Source organism: Mauremys reevesii, linkage group 21, assembly GCF_016161935.1.
Source record: "Mauremys reevesii isolate NIE-2019 linkage group 21, ASM1616193v1, whole genome shotgun sequence".
NCBI lineage: Eukaryota > Metazoa > Chordata > Testudines > Geoemydidae > Mauremys > Mauremys reevesii.
The window spans coordinates 15,927,114-15,951,903 of record NC_052643.1 but is presented as its reverse complement, the minus strand read 5'-3'; the positions used below and the strand labels follow the sequence as shown (position 1 = coordinate 15,951,903).

The 24,790-nt window shown below is 39.9% G+C and overlaps 2 protein-coding genes across 10 annotated transcripts in view; one reads left to right on the top strand and one right to left on the bottom strand.

The window, feature by feature from the left end:
- CFAP74 (cilia and flagella associated protein 74) overlaps positions 1–24,790 on the bottom strand; it is a 97,620-nt gene that overhangs the window by 54,988 nt on the left and 17,842 nt on the right. For 3 of the 6 annotated variants that reach the window (XM_039509131.1, XM_039509132.1, XM_039509133.1), the window contains exons 6-12: positions 18,437–18,541; positions 12,478–12,651; positions 12,069–12,179; positions 10,326–10,428; positions 9,300–9,457; positions 5,215–5,425; positions 4,095–4,274 (exon numbers count right to left, since the gene is read on the bottom strand). In XM_039509131.1, the coding sequence (XP_039365065.1) occupies positions 4,095–4,274; positions 5,215–5,425; positions 9,300–9,457; positions 10,326–10,428; positions 12,069–12,179; positions 12,478–12,651; positions 18,437–18,541 (1,042 nt within the window). The other 3 variants (XM_039509135.1, XM_039509134.1, XM_039509136.1) reach the window with 3 other exon arrangements.
- The window catches only part of GABRD (gamma-aminobutyric acid type A receptor subunit delta), a 68,554-nt gene continuing 58,756 nt past the window's right edge, over positions 14,993–24,790 (top strand). For 3 of the 4 annotated variants that reach the window (XM_039509161.1, XM_039509156.1, XM_039509157.1), the window contains exons 1-2: positions 15,023–15,116; positions 20,541–20,896. The gene's annotated coding sequence lies outside the window, so the exon portion shown is untranslated. Of the gene's footprint in view, positions 15,117–20,540; positions 20,897–24,790 lie in introns of all 4 variants that reach the window. The other variant, XM_039509152.1, reaches the window with a different exon arrangement.

Genomic DNA, 24,790 nt, shown 5'->3' with positions numbered 1-24,790 from the left:
TTCAGGGTTTCAGCCAGCTGAAAAGGAATCAGACATTTTATGTTTCGTGTAAACATCAGTAAGGGAAAGAAACCTCCCAGTGGGCCTAGGTGTGTGCTCTATAGAAGTTTCCTTTGATCAGCTTTAAATGTGTCGTCTTTCTCTTTCATTGAATGTCCCCAGGCTCTTGTATAACACACAAGAATAAACTCAAGCATCTGACTTCCCCTCACATACCATTTATTATATCATACCTCTCCTCTTTGTCTCCTCTCTAAACTAAACAGTTTCAATCTTTTCAACAACTCTTCCTCTTTTTTCCATGCCTCTAAACCGGGGGTGGGCAAACTTTTTGGCCTGCGGGCTGCATCGGGTTTCAGAAATTGTATGGAGGGCTGGTTCGGGGAGGCTGTGCCTCCCTAAACAGGCAGCATTGGCCTGACCCCCACCCCCTATCCAGCCCCCCCTGCTTCTCGCCCCGACAGATCCCCGGGACTCCTGCTCCATCCAACCCCCCCCATTCCCTGATGGCCCCCCTGGACCCCTGCCCCATCCACCCCTGGACCTCCCCACCCTTCCTGACTGCCCCCCAAAACCCCTGCCCCATCCAACCACACCTTCTCCCTGACCACCCCTAACTGCCCCCCACTGTCCCCATCCAAAACCCCCTCTCCTTCCTGACTGCTCCCAGAACCCCACCCCTGACTGCCCCCAGCTGCCCCATCCAACCCCTCCTCTCATTCCTGACTGCTCCCCACCCCTGGACTTCTACGCCATTCAACCACCCCTCCTCCCTGGCCGCCCCGAATCCCTGCCCCCATTCAACCCCCCTGTTCCCCACACACTGACCACCCTGACCCCTGTCCACACCCCGAGCCCCTGACCACTCCTCGAACTCCCTTGCCCTCTATCCCACCCTGCTCCCTGCCCCCTTACCATGCTGCCGTGCCGCCCGGCTGGAGCCAGCCATACACTTAGGGTGACCAGACAGCAAGTGTGAAAAATTGGGATGGTGGGGCAACATATTACATAAAGCTACAGGATACTACTTATGATATTACTAAAGACATGTTCTGAGTCTGAGGAAGAGTCACAAACCAGGCCAACGTCTCAGCCAAGTGTCAACAAAATCAAATGGACTACCACCTGGTTAAGTGGCCATTCTTTGGTTGGAAAGAGGATGTGGTCAGAAAACTACATCTTGACAAAAGAAACAGCTGGGGGTTCCTGTCCACACAGACTTTTGTCTCCTGAACCTCAGCTGGAAATGATTCTCGAAGAAGAGAAAGAACTATAAGAAGAGATAGAAGGCACCCCAAACTATTCCTCCCTTCTCTCTATCCGAGGTTTCCACAACACCTGAAGAACAAAGGAAACAGCGTTGGACAAGATTTGTGTATATCATTTTCTGTTAATAAAATGATAGACTTTATATGAACTTTTATTGTCCAGGAAAAAGCTGGGCAGTACAAGACACATTTTGGGGGGAAAGTCTGGGTCTGGGAATTTGCTGGTGATGCTCTGCAGTGTAATTCAAGCAGGGGTGGCTCTAGGCATTTTGCCGCCCCAAGCACGGCAGGCAGGCAGGCTGCCTTCGGCGGCTTGACTGCGGGAGGTCCCGGTCCCGCGAATTCGGCGGCAGCCTGTGGGAGGTCCGCCGAAGCCGTGGGACCAGCGGATCCTCCGCAGGCATGCCGCCGAAGGTAGCCTGCCTGCCACCCTTGCGGCGACCGGCAGAGCGCCCCCCGCGGCTTGCCGCCCCAGGCACGTGCTTGGCATGCTGGTGCCTGGAGCCGCCCCTGAATTCAAGGGTGGCTGGCCATAGCAGTCTTGCAGTAAATCTGTGAGTAATTTACGTGCTAGAAGGTGTGTGAGAGCAGACCAGGAGTGATAGCTCTCACAGCCAAGCAGTGTAAAAGGCACCCCAGGTTGGAGATCTGCGGGAGGACAGCTGTTCATCAGTCCAGATTGTACCCTGGGTAATCTCACAACACTATAAACACATTTTATATAGTGACAAATAAATAAATAAATCCAGTCTCTGAGCAGGAGGGAATCAGAAACCCAGCTGCTTACCAGCCAAAAAGCAACACAATGTTGACAGCTGCACACCCGCCTCTCACTCTCTGGGTTTAACATAGTGTAAAGAGCGAATGAGAGATTCTGAGTTACCAGCATCTGGACGTGAAAATCTCTTTACCACTGTAAAGAGGTTAGATGCTCAGAAAATACAAGGGCAAATCCAAAAGACCTTACACAGCCCTCAACCAGGTAAAACACCCTTACTTGTGTCAATGAGACAGAGGGACAGACACTGCCATCCGCTACATCAGTATGTATCTGGAGTGGCTTCATTAAGTTCAAGAATGGTTCCTGTTGTTAAGCATGTCCATTTCATGGTGTGGGTCTGTACTGCTTTCCAGGGTGACTGTATATTGTGTTTAACTGGTCACATGATAGACAGTGCAGTGTACACATAGAAATTAGAATCAATAATGGAATATTTTGCACTTCATGATGCCTGTTAGCCAAGGCTCTCAAAGCATCTTGGGAAAAATTATCTCAACAGAGGGAAGCTTGTAAGAGGATTTATTTTAACAATAAATTGTAGTCAGTGGAGTTACTTCAGGTTTACACTGATATAACTAAGAGCAAAACCTGACCCTGAGCATGAACAGTAGGATTGGCTTAATGGAAATATGAGAGAAGTACGTACTTTTGCCACTGAATGAGAAACTGTTTCAGCACTTTTACACTGGCCTATGTTGTCTCCAGGTTGTTTACTTGCAAACTGGCTAGCATTACAGAGAGACCAACATCCATCAATCAATTAAACAAAATAATGATTTAATTGGAATTGCAAATGCAAAAATTTAGTCATCTACAGAAATTTACAAACACTGCAAAATATTGGGATTTCTTTCCAGTGAACCTATTGTGCTAAGACTAAGCTTTGGAGCTGAATTAAGCTTACTGGGTTAAGGCTGTGCTAAGCTCTTATTATACATACTGGTTCATCTGAAACACTGGGAGCCAAATTTATCCCTGATGTGCAACTCTCTTGACTTCAACAAGCAAGGACTTCGGGGGCTATAAATAACTGATCAGAGGTGTTTATAAAGGATATTTTGTATGAAAAGAAAGCCATAGTTGGTAGAGGAGCCTGTGACTGGAATCTTGTCAACCCCGTTTGGCTTCTTTCTTTGCTACTTCTCTTCAGCTGGAACCCAGCCTCCCAACTTCTGTATGAAGATATTCCAACCTTCCACTTGTTTTGTACTTTGCACCTGGGCAACACTATGTTCTGACTTTTGTATACAGCAATACTGCCTCTTCCCCACTTAAAGTGAGTCTTTTTCTGAACTTCCTGTGTGACTGACTGCTCAACAAAGTCAACTAACTTTACAGCCATCTCAGCTTTGATGCCAATTTATTTTTTCCATGGAAAGAAAATACATTTTTACTGATGGTGCCCTTTGATGCTAAAGTCTACTCTCAAGGTCACATGTGACTTAAAAAAAGGGATCTATGGAAGGTATGTGCCTTAGGAAAATGTGCAAGTGCTTGGCGACATTATGAAAACATCAGTTTCCACTTTGCATATGTACATTATTTATTTCTGATCAGAACTCTAAATGTTGTTACTTTGCTATACTGAAAGATGTGCTTTCTATGCCAAGCACTGAGTGAAAAAAAATGTTTTCCACATGAAATGATCTTCATTACCAGCTCAACAGAATGTCATGTTCAGTTTTAAAAGTCAAACAAACCAGCAAACATGAAGTGATATATGTCGCCACAAATCTTGGAACTAAAGCTAAGCCAGTTAATTTTCTCTATATAAGAGAACAAACATTATGAGAATATAGTGGAAAACTTCAACTGCTTTGACTGATAAGTATTTTAACACATTAGTGGTTCTGTTAAGATTTGCACTGCAGGTACCTTCTTTAAAACAAAACTTTCAAATGAATTCTTCATGCAAGACTTAGAGTGCACATTCACACAGTGATAGCAAGAGTCGAAAAACTTCTAAAGACAGTGAGAAGGCCAATTTCTAGGAAACTAACAGTGGGAAAAATGCAGGGGATGAAATGAGAAATTAAAAGTTTTACCTTGTATAAGTTACATTCTTGACTCCAAAGTCCTGTAAACTCTGGCTCAGATAGAGTCTCATTCGCCTCTTCATCATTATTTTCATGGATCGTATCTTGTAATGCTTTTTCAGAAAAATCCACCACAGAACTAGATTTGTCATCAGCTAAGGAACAAGCTGATGGAGTGCGCCAAGACTTCTACAATGAGACGGGAGCAAAATTCCAAGGAACTATTGAAACTATTGTTTTACTCCAGCAGCAATACCTTAAGAACAGACACTTAATAATGTTTTAATAGGCTATGAAGTATGGATGTCTGGGACTGTTTTATGCTAATTAATCTCTAAGACATCGTGCACAGTGAAAACCGTATGTTACAAGAAATCACATCATGTCAATTGCAAGAGTTAGTAGGTTGGAAACTAATATTCAGGCATAAGGTTATTCATTAATGTGTACTGCCAGGAAGCTGCTTCAACCTCTAATGAATGATGCAGCCCAATTTCATGTGTTGTTTTTAACTACTGTTGTACTGTGCCTATTTTCACTGGCAGATACATTTTTCCTTTCTTTTCTTTCTTTTAAAAAACAAAGACTTACACCAGACCAGAAGTCACATGGGGGGATCTAAGCTGGGGGCAAAACTCCACCCTCCTCCTCTCTGAACCAGCGGAAGCCTGGAATATTATGGAGGTAAAATACTTGTAGGCACTGGTTGAGAATAACAAGTCTTGAAAGAACTACCCCACTTGCTTAGTGTAAAAGCTGCGTGGAGAGGCTCCAAACAGAGCTGTGTTTGTCACTTGTGACAAGCTAATCTGAAACTAAGTCTACAACTACATTTTACTTCTGAGTTAAATAAGGAAGTGTTCCATCTCAAGAGAGTGTCAGAACTGGACTAGCAGACTGATACTGATGACTATTGAGAGATCTGATGGGGGAACTATCCCATTGCCTGCTCACATTGTACTCTACAGCACCAGGCTCTAGCCAATGCAAATGCTTTTTCACAACCACCAACTCAAACTATTAATTTTCAGGGGTGAAAAAATACTATTTCCCTGCCACTCTGATAACAGCAGCCCTAAAACATTTGACCAATTCTCTAAAGGTTGTTAGGTATAATAGCATTGCTTACCTGCAGTACTGCTGCAGCTGGATCTTCACAGGCATTCTCAATATACTGCCATGTTTTGATTCTCCACTGTAAGGAATCCTGAAGTTTACCCTGACTCCTGAGTGCCTCTGCCCGAGCTTGATGTTTTTTCTGCTTCTCTACATACGCTTCCTCTTGCAAAATCCGAGCTACAATCTCAATTTTTCTAAATTTCTGCTGTTCTGTAAATTCTCTGTATTAAAGAATTAAAAAAATGAACAGAAACCAGAAAGAAAGAAAGAAGCCATTGTTGTGCACTAACAATACTACCAAAGGATCCAGATTTTTTGAGCCTTTAAGCTATACTGCAGTGATGATCTGTGTATGTCAAGATACCATGGGATTTTTATGATTTCTACTTATTTCTACAGACTAAATATTTTCAACTATGACTTTTAAAAAGACTTATTTGGGAAGGATATCAGGGCCCATTCCCCAAGGCTGAAAGTGATGTAAGATTTTCAAACTGTAATGTTCTCGACTCACTTTGGCTTTATCTTTTAATGGGATATTGTAAACTTGCGATCTAGTCAGTTTATAATAAAAGAACTCAAAGGACTGTCTAGTGGCTAGGCCACTAGCCTGGGACTTGGTAGACATAGATTCAAGTCTCTGCTCTGCCACAGACTTTGTGTGACCTTGAGTGATTCACTTATGGCACATCTACACAGTATATCATTGCGCACTACAGAGGTGTGATTTTTAAAGCACACTAATTGGTCCTTGTAGATTGTGCTGATGCATACTAAAAGTACCTGTTAGGATATAGATATTCAGGCCTGTCTGCAAAGGCCTATACTTTAAGAATTTAGGTGTATTCTTATCACTTAGCTAGTTATAGAGGTATAAAAGAAAGAATCAAAATCACTGTCTGTCTGTGTAATGGTCTTCTCTTACTGTGACAGTCTGAGGCCTGTTTCTTAAGCTAAGCAGCAGAGTCCAGCCATACACTGGAAAATGTATGGTCACATCCTCACATTCCAAACTAGTCACATTGAAATAAGGCAATCTGGGGCTGTTAGGAAGGTGAGCCGATCTATCGTCTCCAGAGAAAGGAAGGAGCCTAGAACATGTAAAAGGAAATTTAGTTTAATAGTTTTCTGTCTGGTAAGAACTCACTTATCAATAGAGACAGCTGGAAAACCCTTATGTCTGTATACATGTAGTTGTGAAATCCTCCCTTCTGTATTGTTTTGTATGTTTATTTGCATGGTCTCTGTCTGGTTCTGTAATTGTTTCTGTCTGCTGTATAATTAATTTTGTTGGGTGTAAACCAATTAAGGTGGTGGGATATAATTGGTTAAATAACCATGTTACAATATGTTAGGATTGGTTAGTTAAATTTCAGTATAATAATTGGTTAAGGTATAGCTAAGCAGAACTCAACTTTTACTATATAGTCTGCAGTCAATCAGGAAATAAGGGGAGGTGGGAGGGTTGGGAACAGGGACTGGGAATGGGGGAATTGGGATCATGTTAGGCTAAAGGGGGAAATGGGAACAGGGGATGGGAACAGAAACAGGGACATAGGCAAGGCTCTGTGGTGTCAGAGCTGGGAAGGGGGACACTGAGGAAGGAAACTGGAATCATGCTTGCTGGAAGTTCACCCCAATAAACATCGAATTGTTTGCGCCTTTGGACTTCGGGTATTGTTGCTCTCTGTTCATGCGAGAAGGACCAGGGAAGTGAGAGGGTGAAGGAATAAGCCCCCCTAACAGTACCCAACAATACTATGTTAAAGCACAGTAGGTAATGTTTAGTGCACACCAGCAGGATCTACATGGAACAATTAGTATACAACAGGTTAGCGTGTTTTAGAAATCACACCCCTGTAATGTGCATTTGCCATGCTATGTAAACAAGCCCTCAGTCTCTCTATGCCTCAGTTCCAATACTAGCAGTTCTAGTGCTTTTAGTAGTTCTAGTACATCTCTGCCTAACAGCAATGTTGTGAGGATAAATACAGTACAAAGTTTGGGATGCTCAGATACCATGGTAATGGAGACCATATAAGTACCTTAAAAATAGAGAAGTAATTTGAGATCCTATGTCTGCCCCTAAATCCCTCTGACAATTTCTGTGATTTTTGCAATAACATTTTCTTATATTTTAAAATGTTCTTTCTCTTCCCTGTGCTGTATCAAGGACCAAACCAAATATTGTTGAAACTGACTATAACCAAAGTATAGTCAACACACAAAGTAAACAAACTGAAAAAGCAGGAAGAAATTTTTTCTCTATTCTCTTTCGGTTATCGTAATCTTAAATGTTACTTGTAGGAATAGAAAACACACTTCTGTCTGAAATGATCTGATTTTGAAGCCATATCTCTTTAAAGTACAGACTTTAGCTAGCAGTCTAGGGCAATTACGCTAAGCTAAAAAAATGTGTGTGTTGGTGGGGCCATTCTGTTGAGAAGGGAATTAACAGAATCCACAGGAAAAATTGCTCTTTCTATTTCTTTCATCTATATTCCTTTAGGTTCTGTATAATTTTCAGAAACAGAAATTATTTATAGTAAAGATTCAATTCGCTTCTGAGGTTTACATTTTCAACTTATTTGCTTGTAAATGATTGCTGATTCTAAATATAGGCAGGACATTATCTTTTGCACTTGTATATTGACCCTTATATCACAAATTGCTTTATTAACAGTTAATTTAGCCTTGCAACATTCCCGTGAAGCAGTTATGTGGCGTAACCTCCAGTTTACATTTGGGGAAACCGAGGCACAGAAAGTAGCAGTGCCAGAAATGGCAGCGGATGCTTGACTCCCAGTGCTGTGCCTTACCTAAAGACCATCTTTCTTCCCTACAATTAGTTCATGAGTTTACATTGCAGTCTACAGAAAGTTTAATAACAGAACATCATATTAGCCCTAAATCACATTTTATATGTAATTTTGCTATCTTTTTTAAATTGAACAGCACAAATTAAATTACAGATTCCAATGGTTAAAGAATTAATTATTCTGCAAATAATCCAGGGACATATGTTCAGGTTGAGACTCAGATAGGAGACAGAGCACAGATCATCTCTGTTATGGGAAGAAAGAACTAAGAGAAAAACAAAGGCACTCGGAGAAATAGTTAGCAGAGTAATAGCTGAAATTAGAAAGGAACTGCTGTGAGCAACATACTGTCATATATAGCCAATAGCAAGTCTAGCAGAACATGTGACCCACACAGGGACTGCTATGTAAATTACAAGGGGAAATAGTGAAAAAGATGAAGGATTAAGCCTAAAAAAAAAAGTCAGTCTTTTCAAGGACAGAGTATCCATAACTCCTGCAGAATGTTTATTCATTAATTTTTTTAATGTGCATTTAGTGCTGGTGAAAGTGGCTGGTTCACAGCTCCAAAGATTGAAGTCTTCTATTTCTACGGATATCAAGTGCATTAGTTATTAGTCCCCACACTGCCTCCTCAATCTGCTTCAGTCCTAACCTAGAAGTCTCCCTGGCCAGTCATCCATAGCCTCACTGGTGCATCTGTCAATAAGAGTTCCACTTCCATTTGCTAGGTTTTCATGACATGGACACCTGGCCACAGAATGGACAAAACTTCAGACCTATTCATGTGGGCCATCTAGTCATGCTTAGATGGCAACAACTTTGGTCTTAACAAAGACCCCGATCCTGCAATTCAATCCATGTGGATTGACTCCCATGCAGCGCTCCACTGACTTCAATGGGTGTCTTTATGCGTGGTAAGTTATACCTGCACAGCTGCAGTGGCAGGTTGGGGTCATGGTTTGGATATGAACCGGTGACTCCTTCACACTTTTTTAAACTATAAGGAAAAACAGTTGAGTCAAATACTCAGTTGATATAAATCAACCTAACTTCTTTGAGTCAATAAAGCTTTGCCAATTCATATGATCTGAGGATTTGGATTTATAGTTTCTAGCTACACAAGATTCCAAGAATCAGTTCAGTTCCCTGGGGTAGCAAGGCTAACAGCAATATAGATTTCATGTTTTCAGATTCTGAGTGGAGTGAGGTGGAGATTCACTCCTGTATGAGTATCGACCTGGAGTAAAAAGTACACAAAGAAATGACTGCTTACTGCTTCTGCCTTTCTAATTCAACACGCTGTTTATGGAGAAAAATCTCCTTGGTGACGTCACCTCCTTCTGCCAGAATAGCCCCTCTCATCTTCATCTCTTGCTTTTTTGCCTCAAGAGCCTTTGCTTTGTCCCTCACCTGGAGAGTTCGAAGGGTTTCCTACAAAGTCATGCAAATAACAGTTACACATTTTATTCACACAATATGGAATACAACATACAAAATCTGATTTTAGTCCCTTTCTCTATTCACAGATTGGTGGTGGATGTTTCTACCAAGAGGTTGCTTTATTCTTTTTAATAGTTGAACTTGTCTTTGGGTTTGTTTGGTTTTTGAAAATCCTTTAATTGTACCTTTTTTTATTTGCAATAGTTGAGTCAACTGCACCCCCAGCTCACACAGATTACTCCTGCTTCTGGCAAAGAGCTGTGGCTGGGTCAGGACTAAATGCATGAACCATGTCTCTTGACCTCCAACCTCCTTCTCCAGGGCCCTCCCCTGAAACAAGTTACTCTATGCAACATGTGGAAGGCATTGGTGGTTAAAATACAATCAGTGGCTAGTTAAGATAGTTAAGACCATCTTTTCAGACTCTGGAATACATAGGTTCAAACAGGTAAAACAAAATTATGATAGCCTTAAATCTGAATTTCTTCATTTTCCTGTTGGTTTAAACTATTTTAACTGTTATGTTATGTTAACTTTTATTTTAATATAAAGTATTTCTGGATTAAGAGCAAGACAATCAACCACCCTATAGGCCAGATTCTGATCCCTTTACTCATGGAATACCATATTCTAGGCGTGGTGCCATTGAAGTAGATGAACTGCTTATGGAATAAGGTACTTACTCAATGAGAGTGAGGGTATTTGAATTTGGCCCTGAGTCTGACTCTAACCTTTAGTCACTAGACTCCTAGGTCATGTCATACCAGGGGCATGCAGAACACTGAAATGGTTTTCATTAAAATCTGTCACTCCAGAGAATCAATTGCATCACTACTAATCTTAGCAGTCGTAGAGGTACCCTATTGGAAGTTATGTTGTTTTTCAGGGACAGCACAGCTTGCATCCTTTTTTCCATATGCTCCTGAGTTTTCAGTTCTTCCTTTGCTTCTTTCTGACGAATTCTGTTGGTAGAATAAAGCCTTTCAGGTTCGTGTCCTGCTGTGAAGCATTCAGCATTAAAATGGCTAACCTGGCAAACAGTAATTGTTAATGTTGCCAAACATTCCTCCTGTAGGTTACACTGTGTTTTCTATGATAATGGGTACAGTAAAATAGAACAGTTGGAAGAGTCTTCTACTTAGAACCATTTAAGTTTCAAAGGGCCACAAAGTCTTTCAGATAGTTTGCTCAACAATGTATTTTCTTAAACTTTGAATATCAGTAGGTGTGTTCCATATCGAGATCAATGTCTAGCCACTAAAATATAGTAAAAATTCAGGTGTTGGTTATATAACCAAGACATACAATGACATTTTCTAAAACCCTCAAAGGCTGATGCTTGCATAAGTTGCTCTACTGTTTACAGACTACAAATACACCCCTAAATATGGGCTTTTTCATACATGGTATCCCCCAAATCAAGCCTGAAAAAATCCCATAACTATTAACATGAATTTAAATATTAACAATAAAGAAAAATATATTTGGTTAATCTTTTAACCAGTTGGTCTTTTCCATCTCTAACTACTATGATCCTAGATTCTATTCTAGTAGATGCAATATATTTTGCTTGAGATATAAGATTCAGCAAGAACAGTCAAGTAATGAATTCACTGGACTTAATTGTTGGCACCTTGTCCATAATGCCAAAGAAAAAACTAAAGAATAATAGGGAAAATATACAATTACCTTTCCAATGTATAAGGTTCTAATATACACGTAAAGTTGATTTACAAATATTTTGTAGAGAGTTTCTGGCATAAAAATAAAAACTAACAATAGTTATTTACAAAACATAAAGCAACACAGAGTGCGCTCATCTCATTTACCACTGAAGTACAATGCAGAGATGTAACAGAAACAGTGCAAAGAAACACTGTGCAGCAGTTTTAGTAGACACAGTGAAAACTACCATATCCATTTGAAATGTCAGAGGTAAGTAAGATACGTAATCATTTGATTTGGAATTCGGCTTTTCCCCGGTTAAAAAGTGTCAAGGGAATGACGAGCCTACGAGTGTCCAGGATTGTATATCTAAATCAAAACTCAACTCCTCCAGCAATACAGTGCCCCCTAAAACCATAGAGTGACATTGTCACAACAGACTCAAAAGGAAGGATCCCAACTACTGATTCACCCACACTACCTGGATTTTCCTCCGGGGCCTCTTATTCAAGTCCCTGCTTAGCTTGTGAGACCTGGCAGGATCACAGCACTAAGTGGTATGGCTGGAGATTTCTAAGGGCTTGTCTACACTTGTTATGCCGCTGTAGCACTTAGTGAAGATGCTACCTTCACCAATGGGAGAGCTTCTCCCATCAGCATAGGTAGTCCACCTCCTTGAGAGGTGGTAGCTATGTCCCTCCTGTCGACCTAGCGCTGTCTACACCAGGGGTTAGGTCAGTATAACCATGTCACTTGGGGTGTGGAAAATCCACATCCCTAAGCCAATGTAGTTATATTGACATAAATTTGTAGTGTAGATAAGGGCTAAGTGTCACAATGTAATCTAGCTGTAAAATGTTTACTCTTAAAGGCTGAGGATCAGGTATCATTTCAGAAGATGTGTTATGACACTAGCAAGGGGAAAAGCTAATGGAACCTTGACATAGATTTTTTCAGAAACTGGACCGCTTTCTCATGATTCCTGTGTGCATCTTCGACTACTTTTTGATGTCTTCTCTCATACGCCTCCCAGGCTTCCATTTCTTTTCTGCAAAACACAAATAAAAACCTACTGGGCATAGTCCTCCTGATTTGATGTACAAACAGCTCCCACTAAAGTCAAGGGGTCCTCTGCTTGCCCAAGGGCTGCAGGATTGTGGACTGTTGCCATTGGTTTATGTTGCCCCTTTAATTGTATTTCTCTGTGTAAATATTCTGTGGTGAGTACCTATATGAAGAGCCTTCCTAACTAGCATCCTTTGAGTTAGCAAACCTTTCCAATACCCAAATGAAATGGGCTAAGATAGTTGGGGAAAGGAAAGTGGATTATCAGTTATTGTGCTTACCTTTTTCCAACCTGTTGTTTTCGTTCTGCCAGTCGGGCTGCAGTCTTTTCTTTCTGAATCCTCTGTTCCACCCGCTCTTTGCACTGTCTCTCTAGTTCCTCCTCATCCTGCTCAAGTTGCTCCCGGAGGCTTCCAAATTTCCCCTGCTCAATTTCAATCTGCCACATCTCATACCTTTTAAGCACAGGGTGAGGTGTTTTTCATTAAAGGGACCCAAATGAAATGGGAAAGACAGTTGGGGAAAGAAAAGCAGATCAATTAATTACATATATTCTATCAATTAATTACACATATTCAGTGCTACCAGCTCCACAGTGAAAAAGGAAGTTCAGCCATGTTTTACTCTATGCCCTGCTAGTTTCAAAGGACATTATAGCTAAAAATCCTGGTAGTGCTAGTATTAATAATACTTCTGATTTTTAGAGAGGTCACTTATATTTCTCTTCAAACTCCTCTTTTTCCTCACGCTGGTATTTACCCAATATAAGGAAAGGCAGAATGTTTACTAGACAGTAAAGAATGCTTTTAATGCTTTCTTTATTCAAAACCACCTAGTTTGTTTGTAAGCTTTTTCAGTGATGGTCCTTAGAGTTGACTATTCTGAGTTTTGACCAAGGTGCCTAGATACCATGATGAGGGGTGCATTAAGGATGCTAAAGAGTGATACAGGACATTAAATCTGAGTTAGAGTGTAAATATCCCTGCCCTTACATCCATGAAGATCAGAGACAAAGTATTAGGGTAAAATCCTATTGAAGTCTCTGGGAAACCTGTGTGCATATCACAGACAATATGGAGCCCTAGAACTGCATGAGACTGAAAAATGTGTGGGGTCCTGTTATATGTGAACCTGCCAGACCTGGAAATTGTAATATTCACATCCAGTAAAATTAGCCCTGAAGTCCCATTTTCAAAAGTGACATAGACATTTAGGAGCCCAACTCAATAGAACTTATGCTCCGAAGGCCCAGATCTATGAAATCAATGGGAGTTAAATCCCTAAATACTTTTGATCGGTGGTTTTCAACCTTTTTTCATTTGCAGACCCCTAAAAAATTTCAAATGGAGGTGTGGACCCCTTTGGAAATCTTAGACATAGTGTGCAGACCCCCAGGGGTCCATGGACCAGAGGTTGAAAACCTCTGCCTATGAGGATCAGGGCCTAAGTGCCTAAATGGGTTGTAGGCTCTTAAGTCACTTTGGTGCTCTTGAAAATTTTACCCATCATGTTACAAAGGGATATGACTGAGGCAGACACAGAATGTGGAGAGAACTATTCTCTGCAAAAGTGAAAGTCTTAGGACATTCTAGTGCTTTCAGATAGAATCAGGAATTAGAAAGCACAACTTACCTAGCACTTCTTTGCCTTGTTTCAGGAAGTGTTTTTATCTGTTTGGCTTGTTTGGCTGTCACAATCTTTGACAACTTTTTTTTTTTAGGTTTAATGCAAATCACACACCAAATGAAAGCATCAAAGAAGCTTTTTAAAGCTATTATGTAATTCTGAAGTAGGATATACTACTTTCTGGCTAATAATTTGGCTAAGCATGTCTATAAGCTCCTGCTTGCGCTCAGGCTTTGATATGGCTGCATTAGTATTTGAACTGCTGGTGCAAAAATATAAAGGGGTTTGCCTGCTACCTTCTGCAAAGATATCATTTTATTTTTTATCATCTGAATAATTTTGTAAGTGTGATGCATCAACTAAGAGCATGAAATGTTAATTTAGCAGAAAAATACAGAATGCTGCTAAACTGTCTCTATTATTTTGGTATTATAGTTCTCTAAGTGGTGCCTGGGAGACCGCAGCTAATAACACAACACTGTTTTATTCAAACTAAGAATGGTTCCAAATGAGATACAGGGAGGGTTAATTATCCTAAGTGACCTGCACACTTGAGATGATCACTAATTGATACATGCTACCTATGTTGCTACAAACACTCATCAGCATCAGTTTTCTGTGGTTGTTGATGTTGCGTCCCCTTCATTTCCTTTTAAGAACTAGAAACTAAGTAAATCTGCATAGATACAATTCTTTATATATTATTCAGTTCATAATTGTAACAGTCTGCATTCCTACATCCACCCCTTTTTCAAGGCTATGATACAGTTTGTATAAACTATGCCTTGTAAGCTATCTGAAAATTCATGATTTGCTGATCATTATTATCCTGGTAAAATATGTGTGGCAACATTGTATGTAAAGTTTTAATATTCTACCATATGATGTTACTGAAACGTATTCCAAATCTGGGGAAGCATCTACAACCACTTCCTCTGAGATAAAAGGCCAACTGGCACCTCAGCCAGGTGTCAATGAAATCAAATGGATTATCACCTGGTTAAGTGGCCATTCTTTGGCAAGAAAAAGGGTGTGAGCAAGAAATTTACATCTTGTCAAAGAAATAAGCTGGAGGTTCCTGTCCCCACAGACTTTCTGTCTCCTGAACCCCAGCTGGAGATGATTCTCAAAGAAGAGGGAAAAGTATACAAATGGAGAACAGACACCCCAAGTTATCTCTCCCTTCCTCTCTACTCACAGCATCGACAATACTTGAAGGACAAAGGAAGCATCACTGGACTGAGGGAGATATTCTGCCTGAAAATAATTCAACCAGTAATATTGCTAGAACGTGGTGAGAGAGACTTTTGCTTTGAATTCACTTTAGCTTGTAAAGTTTGGTGTTGTGTTTTACCTTTTATTTCTTTGTGACCAGTTCTAACTTTTATGCTTCATTACCTGTAATCACTTAAAATCTATCTTTTTGTAGTTAATAAACTTGTTTTATTGTTTTATCTAAACAGTGGGCTTGTGTTGCCCAGGAGAGGGATGGGAAGTACAAGATGCGTATTTCTGGGGGAAAGTCTGGGACTGGGAATTTGCTGGTGTTGCTCTGCAGTGTAATTCAAGGATGGCTGATCATAGCACTCCTACAGTATAGTTGGGAGTAATTTCCATGCTAGAGGCTGTGTGAGAGCAGACCAGGAGTGCTTGCTCTAACAGCGAAGCAGTGTAGAAGGCACCCCAGGTTGGAAAATTGAGGGGACACAGCTGTTCAACAGTCCAGACTGCACCCGGGGGAATGTCATTATAATGTATTCAGTAAGAATACATTGAAGGATAGACGTTAGAATCTTCCTATTAAGGATCACAGGGAGAAATGTCTACTTCACTCCACCTTTCTTCCTACTTCAGAGTGAGACAAGGACCTATATGTCCCTAGCTGGTGTAAATCACCATAGTTCTACTGTAATAAACAGAGCTACATTGATTTACAGCAACTAAGGATCTGGCCCACAAATCATTTCCAAAACAGGGAATTGCATGGGTATTTGTGAGGTCAAGCACTACTCTCCAAAGCCCTTGCTTTATGTGGAAGCTCGTGTAAGTTACTCCAAAATATTATATAGCAATTTATATAAAATCAGCATTTGGAGACATTAATGTTTTGGCAAACGGCATCATACTCATTCAGTGGATAGTACACAGTGGATGCTAAGGAAATAGGGGAGAAATAGAAACCCAAGTTAACCTATGAATGCTGACTTTAGGAGATTTTTGGAAACGTCCCTAGTGTTTTTCTCACATCTGAAAAAGAAAGAGAAGGATTGCTGAAGCGCAAGTAAAAAGAGTGAGTAGGTATGTGCTTGAAATGGTGGAACAGTAGCACAGGCAGCACTTTCTTTTGTAAACAAGAATCAATTCTGACATCTGCAAGAGATTCTTTAGACATCTTGTGAGTCAGAGCAAGTTAGAGAAGTTGCAGTCAGGAAATACCTAACTTACAGAGACACAGTCTGTGGTCCTTGTATATTAAGCATTTGGTTTCTCCAAAAGACAGCAAAGAATAAAACTCATATAAATTAACCTCCAGTGTCCAGGTGTCTTTCAAAATTCTTGCTTACTATGCTGAATCTGACAGATATTTACTCAATTTCCCAATGTGGCCCCAACATCAGCACAAAGTTGAAGGAAAACTTTTATGTAACAGCCAAGGAATGACTCTATTCAAGTTTAAACTGTGGCATCTGCAGGATGGAGAGCTTGACAAAAATAGAATACACTTCCCTCACATAAATATGCAGAGTGCTTGTTCTGCAAAAGTAACACTGCTAATGTGGTGGCAAAAATATCCAAGGTCTGGTTCCGAAGTCTTTGCTTTTCAGATGTGTTTCTTTCTGCTCAGACTCTAAGGTATGTCTTCACTGCAGCTGGAAGATTGCCCTTGGTAGACAGACAGCATGCTAAAAATAGCAGTGTGGATGTTGCAGCACACACTCGCCATATGTGTACAAGCCTATCTGATCCCTTTGGTCCATACTCAGCTAGCTAGTGCATGGTGCCACCCATGCCACAACATCCACACTGCTATTTTTAGTGCACTAGCTCTAGCAGAGCTATCATGTGGCTGTCCACCTGGACTGAGAGAAATAATCCCAACTGTAGTGCAAACATGCCCCTGGGGGTCAAGTTGCTTCATCTCAAGGTCACCAAGAGAGGGGTCATCTCTTGTCAAATCTCTGGCCATATGCACCAGTGTTTTATAAGGCCTCTTTCATTTTGAAAGACACAAAGAATTGACTGTCCTTCAACTGATCCACAATGGTGACAACTGTCACATTGTCCCTTCAAGATTAACCTCGCAATGCCTTTTGAAAATTCACACTAGCTTAGATAGGACCCTCTGGTACACTAGAAAACAGCAGCTCTTCGCAAACTGATGATGAGATGCAGATACCTGCCTTATCCTGGTGCCTTTATGTACCTTTATAATGGAAGTAGAGTGATGACATTTCCCTGAACTTAACTGTTTCCTTGACTGGAGATGCTATGAAAGTGAAGCACTTTTAAAAAAAAATTCTCAGTAAAAATTCCTTTATCAATAAGTTGCTATGGGAAACAAACACGCAAATTGATAAGATACAGTAAGAAAAAGATACAAGTTCCTGTATATTTCAGAGCTAGGATGCAATAGTCTCACTAAATAGTCAAATCCCAATCCCACAGAAGTGAATGGAAGCACTGCTGTTGATTTTACTGACTCTTTGATGTTGTGCTCTCTAGTAGGTTAGCCCAAAAATAAAATCTACTTTGAAACTGTTTTTAACCTGACAAATGTCAGAATGTCTATGTGAGATTTTATTAAATCCACTACACCTTTGCCACAGACAAAATTAAAATATGAACTCAAAAACATTAACATTTGAAAAAGCAATAAATGCTATTTAGTGGGATCTACAAAGAGACAATATTTTTCTTTCCACTATCACTGCAATGAACCAAATTCTAGGTCAAATTATCTGTTTATCTACATGGGCACAACTCCAGTGACTTGTTATGCAAAAGGAATATTGCTGGTGTAGTACGATAGTATCAAAGGTCAATTTCTGAAGTCTTTGCTTTTCAGATGTGTGTCTTTCTGCTCAGGCTGCAAGGGTTAAACTACTTCAGCTCAAGGTCAGCAACAGAGGAGTTACACTTATTTACACCAGCAGAGAATTTGGCCTGCAATTCCTACAGCTGTGCTCACATTTCTAATGATGCTGTTTAAGCCTGATAAAGGCACCTGTTCTATACACTGAAGGAGTAATAGTTGCTAAAATAACTGTCTGCATTTCAGCTCCTTTCAGAACACACACACACAAATATGTTTGCCACAAAACTACATAATGAATACAGAGAGTGGTTATTTTCAAGCTTCTAAGACAGTATTGCAAATGGTGTAGGCTGGGAAGAAAATGACGACTTATGTCCTTTAAACTTTGTCACAAGCTTTGCTGCCTCTAATTTTTGGATCACTTTAAATATCATCTGTTATATATTTCCATGCTTTATGTTCACTTCCTTTCAAACAGAATTAATCAATAAGTTGGTTTAAGACTTTGGGCTAAATTGCTGTAATAAAAACTGTAATGAAGAACAGTCCCTTCAATTCTTTCTCACTTCTTAACTTACACATTTTCTTTCAGCATCGAAGCAATTTTCAACTCAAGGTCCTTTTCATTCCCCAGTTCAGCACACAGTCGTCTGTGCATTGCCTGTAGGCGGAATATGGCAGCACTGTTAAATTTAAAAAGAAAAAATAAATAAAATAATGTATGTTAAAACCTTTTAAAGTAAAAAATTCCAGAAACAATTAAGGTGCCATAAGGCTGAGACATTTGTTTTAGAATTCCACTAATTTATATTAATGTAATGTCTTTCAATTATGGCTCCTAAAGTGTCCATTCTCTTCTGAAAGGCACAATCTCATTAAACTACTATCTACTGGTTAATTGAAAATTAAGATGAGAGCATGTTACCAACATTCAGCCATATTTTAAAGTGATTTGTAATTTCTAATGCTGATAAATATCAATTATGTAGTTAATTTTAGGAAAACAAATAGGACAAAGGTTGATGTCTGCTTTTAAAATGATAATACAACCTTACATGTACCAGCCCAAGATTTTGGCATACGGAGTAGATAAATTCTGCTCCTAGTTGCATCGGTGCAAATGCAGTTATTTCAGCTGAGTTGCACTGGTGTAACCAAGGAGAACTGAGACTGGCAACTTTCCAGGATGGAAAAAAGGCCACATAGGGCCAAACTTTCAGCTGGAGTAAATCCCTTGACTTGAATGGAGTTGCGCCAGCAGAGAATCTGTCCCAGAGCCTCCATTCTATCAAGTTTTCCACAGGAAAAAGAAGTGTTTAATTCACTGACCCAAATAACAACCAGGAATTTAAATCTCCTTCATTTCCATCTTTCTCCCTTCAGTGCTTGCAATCAGGCCTTTAGCCACTTCAACAGTTGCAGTTAGTTGAATGCATTGTCTTACTGCTGGTAATAAACAGAATAAATGAGTACTTTCTGCTGACAATCTGTCTCTTGCTAATCCTGCTTCTTATGCTCTGTACACCCCAAAATGGGCTTTACTGGACTTAACCTCCACGAATTTATCTAGTTCTCTTTTAAACCCTGTTATAGTCCTAGCCTTCACAACCGCCTCAGGTTGACTGTGCGCTGTGTGAATAAAAGGAAGTTCTTCACACAGCGCACAGGCAACCTGTGGAACTCCTTGCCTGAGAAGGTTGTGAAGGCTAGGACTATAACAGGGTTTAAAAGAGAACTAGATAAATTCGTAGAGGTTAAGTCCATAAATGGCTATTAGCCAGGATGGGTAAGGAATGGTGCCCCTAGCCTCTGTTTGTCAGAGGGTGGAGATGGATGGCAGGAGAGAGATCCCTCAATCATTACCTGTTAGGTTCACTCCCTCTGGGACACCTGGCATTGGCCACTGTCGGTAGACAGGATATTGGGCTGGATGGACCTTTGCTCTGACCCATTATGGCCGTTCTTATGTACTGAGCTAAGTATCAAAACTAGCTTGAGTACCTTAGAAAGCATAAAAAATGACTGATATTTAAAGGTAGCTTTGCCCTGGGTTTAACAGGCTTGTTTTAATAGCAATTACTTACACTGATTTAAAAAATGTGTCCACTAAATATAATATAAACCTCATACTTTCAAACCTGAACCATACACAAATGTGTATTTTCAGCTGGACTGAAACCTGATCCATTTGAATGTAATTTATAATGAATGATTCATATATGCCACTTGTCGTCCTTACTTCTCCAAGGATGAAATACACTCCTGTGCAGAAGGCCAGTGCACAACTTAAGTCCCCTGTAGGCCCTCAAGATAGGGTTTGCAAGGGATTTAATTTGTACATATACCTGTGCTGGCTACGTGTGTATCCCAGGTTTGAAAAATAAGCAAACTGAGTGTAAGAACCTTGACTTAATACAACTTTGAAACTTTACTATGCAGAAGAAAAATGTTGCTTTCCATTTATTTTTTTAGTAGTTTACATTTAACACAGTACTGTACTTTATTTGCTTGTGTGTGTGTGTGTGTGTGTGTGTGTGTGTGTGTGTGTGTGTGTGTGTGTGTGTGTGTGTGTGTGTGTGTGAGTTGCTGTCTGATTGTGTACTACCGATTCCAAAGGAGGTGTGTGGTTGACTGGTCAGTTTGTAACTCTGTTTTTCGTAACTCTGAGGTTTTATTGTACAGGGGTTCCAGGCTGCTGATGTTTCCATATCATCACTGGAAGCTGAGGCCATGTTTCTGCTGGGTGACCCTAGACACTGCAGCATGTACTGCCCAGCTGGACTTGGGTGGTGGCCCCCCACAGCACACTGATCGGCCCATGCTGATATATAAGCCAGGAAGCCATCGCAGAGAGCTGCCTGAGCAACTATGCAGACTGCCTGCTTGGGTCTGTTCCACACCTTGCCTTGCTGTGAACCCCAGACTCCACCTTCTGATCCCAGTTCGTCCCTGCCACCTGCCTGTAACTCGGTGCCAGACTTCCTGGTATTGTGACCCAACTCAACGCTGACTCGTGCTCATCTCCTGACCACAACTTGGTAAGTGACCCATACATACAGGCCACCCACTACCCAGCCCTGACACAGAGGCCCAAAGTGGTGAAGTGGCTAATTCTGCCATTGGTCACAGAAGCCCTACAACTTAAAAACAAAACCAGTGCATTGTAATATGCAGTACAGGGCACAAACTCACTTGTAGCCATAACCTAAAGTACTGTATTATTTCAGGCTTATTGAATAGTAACTTGAACCTGACTAAATAGAAAACACATTTATCATTTGCATCTCCAGCAAAATTTAACATTGTCATTAACTTAAGTCCAAATTTCACTGCATAGGTACCAATAATGCTAAGTTAATGATAATTCATATTTTAACAACTGTTAAAATGTCATGCTACTTAAGTCTTTAAACCAGGAATTTGGTATATCTTCCTACTCCATTTTTAAGCAGCAAATATCTGTAATGGACCATTATGACAGTTGCTATCCTAACTGCTACATAGTTACATATCTGCAGATTAGACCTTGGCCTGGCATAAGTATAAAGGTTATGTTGCTCTTCTTAGCATTTGTTTAATGATTATTTAAATTATAGGGCATCTGATACTGAGCATATTTCTTCTACAATAAATCACGAAAGTGTCTCAAAACTACTCCATAAAGACTTCCTGAGAGGAAGAACTATGGAAATTAACTCTAGAAGCCATATGGGACCAAACAGGACGTTGTTATTGCAGACGGTACATTTCTGTGCAAAAGACAGAAAAATATTTAATTCAGCTATTTCACCTGATTACACTGCAAACTCCACTCCCTGGAATCTTCAGACAATGCAACTACATCTTTTTTTTATAATTTTCTTTTAAAAAATTCTTATGTTTACTTGCCCAAAGAATCTGAAATTCAATCACACGCAAACTATATGTTAGGGAGTAGTGTCTACTACACAGGAATTCATTTTCCTTAAACATTTAGGCACGTGTCACCACTAAGTCTACTGTTTTTGATTATTAGCCATTCTGTTTTGGCAATTGTTACCTTTATTAGTTTATTCATTGAGACATTTTATTAACCTGAAGAATAGTACAGGTACAGTGGCAGCTGCAAAGCTGGTTCATAATACACTGGATACCAGCACACAAACCACCCACTGCTTTCAATTTAAACAAATTGAAAAAGTCCAGTAAATTCCCTCCCACTTCACAGCAGAGTAGCTCAGTAGCTGCTATTGTATTATATTGCATTTGTGCATTTCACAAACATACAACACAGAGAAATAGAATATATAAGTATCAGTTCCTTGTCATAACAGGCATCAGCATAGCAAAACTAAAAATGACATAGCGTACTTCTCATGTCAGTTGATCCATATTAACCAGATGATTAAATGAATGGTGGGTGGAAGGAACGATAAATGTAAACCAAACTAACTATATATGTTAAGATTACTTTATTTGTACTATAGTAGTACATACATTTCTTATATACATTTTAATTATCCCAGGCTGAAAATCCCTTTCATACATTCCAGCCTCTTGTGTAAGGCTAAAAATTAGAGTCCTCCCTCATGTAAAATGACGAACATGATCAAGGGGCTTTCCTGGGAGTTGGAAGAGTCAACCAAAGTTAAAGGTATACAAATGTCATTAAATTCTCTTTCAGATTATCATATTTTTGTTGTTTGTTTTGCCCAGCTGAGGGCTACAATGACAAACTTGCATAAAATGAACAAAATGCAGATACCTTCTTTTTGGAATTCATCTTCCAGTATTAAGGTGCATCTGTATGGACTACAGGTCTCAGCATGCAATGCTCTGTCTTGATATGAGAAGGTGACTCTGATTAAAACAGTGCATTGTATCCTGGGATTAGTAATTTACAAGGCTACACATCCAAACAAAAATTTAGTGCATCTGTGGACTACATTGTAAAACGCCACAGGCTGTATCTGTATAAGGCAAATATATAAAAACTCATTGGTAAAGTATATATGATATTCTTCAGTGAGACTGTCAGGTACATTGTATATATCACTGATAAAATGATGACAACAATAGATTGTCATGGGTTGATTCTCCAAGTGAGGCATGTTTGTATTCCCAGTAATACCTGTGATTCTTATAGGAATCACAAGATAAATTCCCATAAATCCTTGGTAGACTGTTATCTCTCACAAAATGACTAAACTGATGGTCATCATTTGGTTTTGTTTTTTTTATCATAATTTGTGCATAGCTTTTGGGTACAGTATTTCTTTTTTAAAGTATTTTAGATTAGGTTAGTGCACGTACGTATTTTTAATGTGCATCTGTCAAAAATAAATGGAAATATGAGGAAAGAGGCAGATTCTGGACTAATCACTGCCCTCAATAACACACACATAAATACAGAGTAATTGCCTGGAAACCAGTGAAGGGCCTCCAGATTTATATCAACGTAAATGAGGACAGAATTTGGGCCTCTTTGTTGAAGAGGAGACAGAATGAGTCTGAGGATATTTCAGGTGACAGGATACTAGCTGTATCTATTACTCCTCTTCGGTTTGTTGTAATTGTTAATGGCATTGTGAACAATCTAATTATTTCTGAAAGAACACTGTGAACTTTAATTAATCCCATGAGCAAAGGTATGGCTGAAGAACAGTGTCAACTAACCCACTCCTAATTAGCATGACTTAGTTATGGTAAGCAACAAACAATTTCCTATTGCAATCTGTTTTGTGATGGAGCATTGTAGTTTAATAATAATTTTAGGACATTATTATTTTTTAAAGATGAGCAGAAGATATGTTTGTCTACTAAAATAAAACATGTTTGGGATAAGGGGCATGAGAATAACACAGAAATCAGAAGCAAAATGTTTTTACCATATTTACCACTGGAACAATAAATCCTATATATAATATTAGGATATTACCATAATTCAGTATGGTCCTGACCCACAACTCTGGGTCCAACACCCACAATACCACACACTTAAATTTGTGGAAAATTTTGGATTAGAATTTGGATCTGAATGTGTACTTGCAGGACACAGAGCTAGATTCAGAATTTAACTTATCTCACACTTCACCTTTTTACAGTTTCCTAGAGTGTTTAATGTTTGTAAATTACTTTGAGCTCCTCATGAGATTGACAAGGAATGGATCACTTGATGATTACCTGTTCTGTTCATTCCCTCTGGAGCACCTGGCATTGGCCACTGTCAGAAGACAGGATACTAGGCTAGATGGATCTTTGGTCTGACCCAGTATGGCCGTTCTTAAGGGATCTCTCAAGACCAAATTTCAGATAACTAAAGAATTATCACTTCCGTTTTATAGATGAGTAAATGGAGGCAGAATGACCCCACTTGAGGTCACATAAGTCAGTGACAGAACAAAGTAAAGAATTCATGAGTTCTGACACCTAGTTCCCTACTCTAGCTATTAGGAAATACTGCATTTGGTCATTCTACCTTGTCAGTGTTGTCCAAATGCAAAGGACTAGCTCATAAATATCTGCTGTCATGAAACCCCCAATCCTCACTTATTTCTCCACGGCAATTGCCCTAGTAGCATCTTACCTCTGGACAGGAAACTGCACAGAGGAGCCTTTCCCAAGCTACTGAACTGCTGCTCTGTATATCAAGTGGAAGGTACTGTTCGTGTGAATAATAAGCTGCCTGGAGAGTAATTGCATCACTTAGTCTTCACCAACTTGGGACCTAACCTATCTGATTGGTTCTCCAAGCACAGAATGGCAGTGCAATGCTCCTTGGCAGATGTCATGGCCCACTGAGATAATACAGCTTGTTTTTTTATCCTGATAATGGCAATGACTTTTAACACTGACCTATTAGGTGTCATTTGATAGATTCAAGAACATGTTTAATAATGTTATCAAACATTTTCAGCAATAACAAGAAGAGGGAAAAGGTCACAAAGTTTACC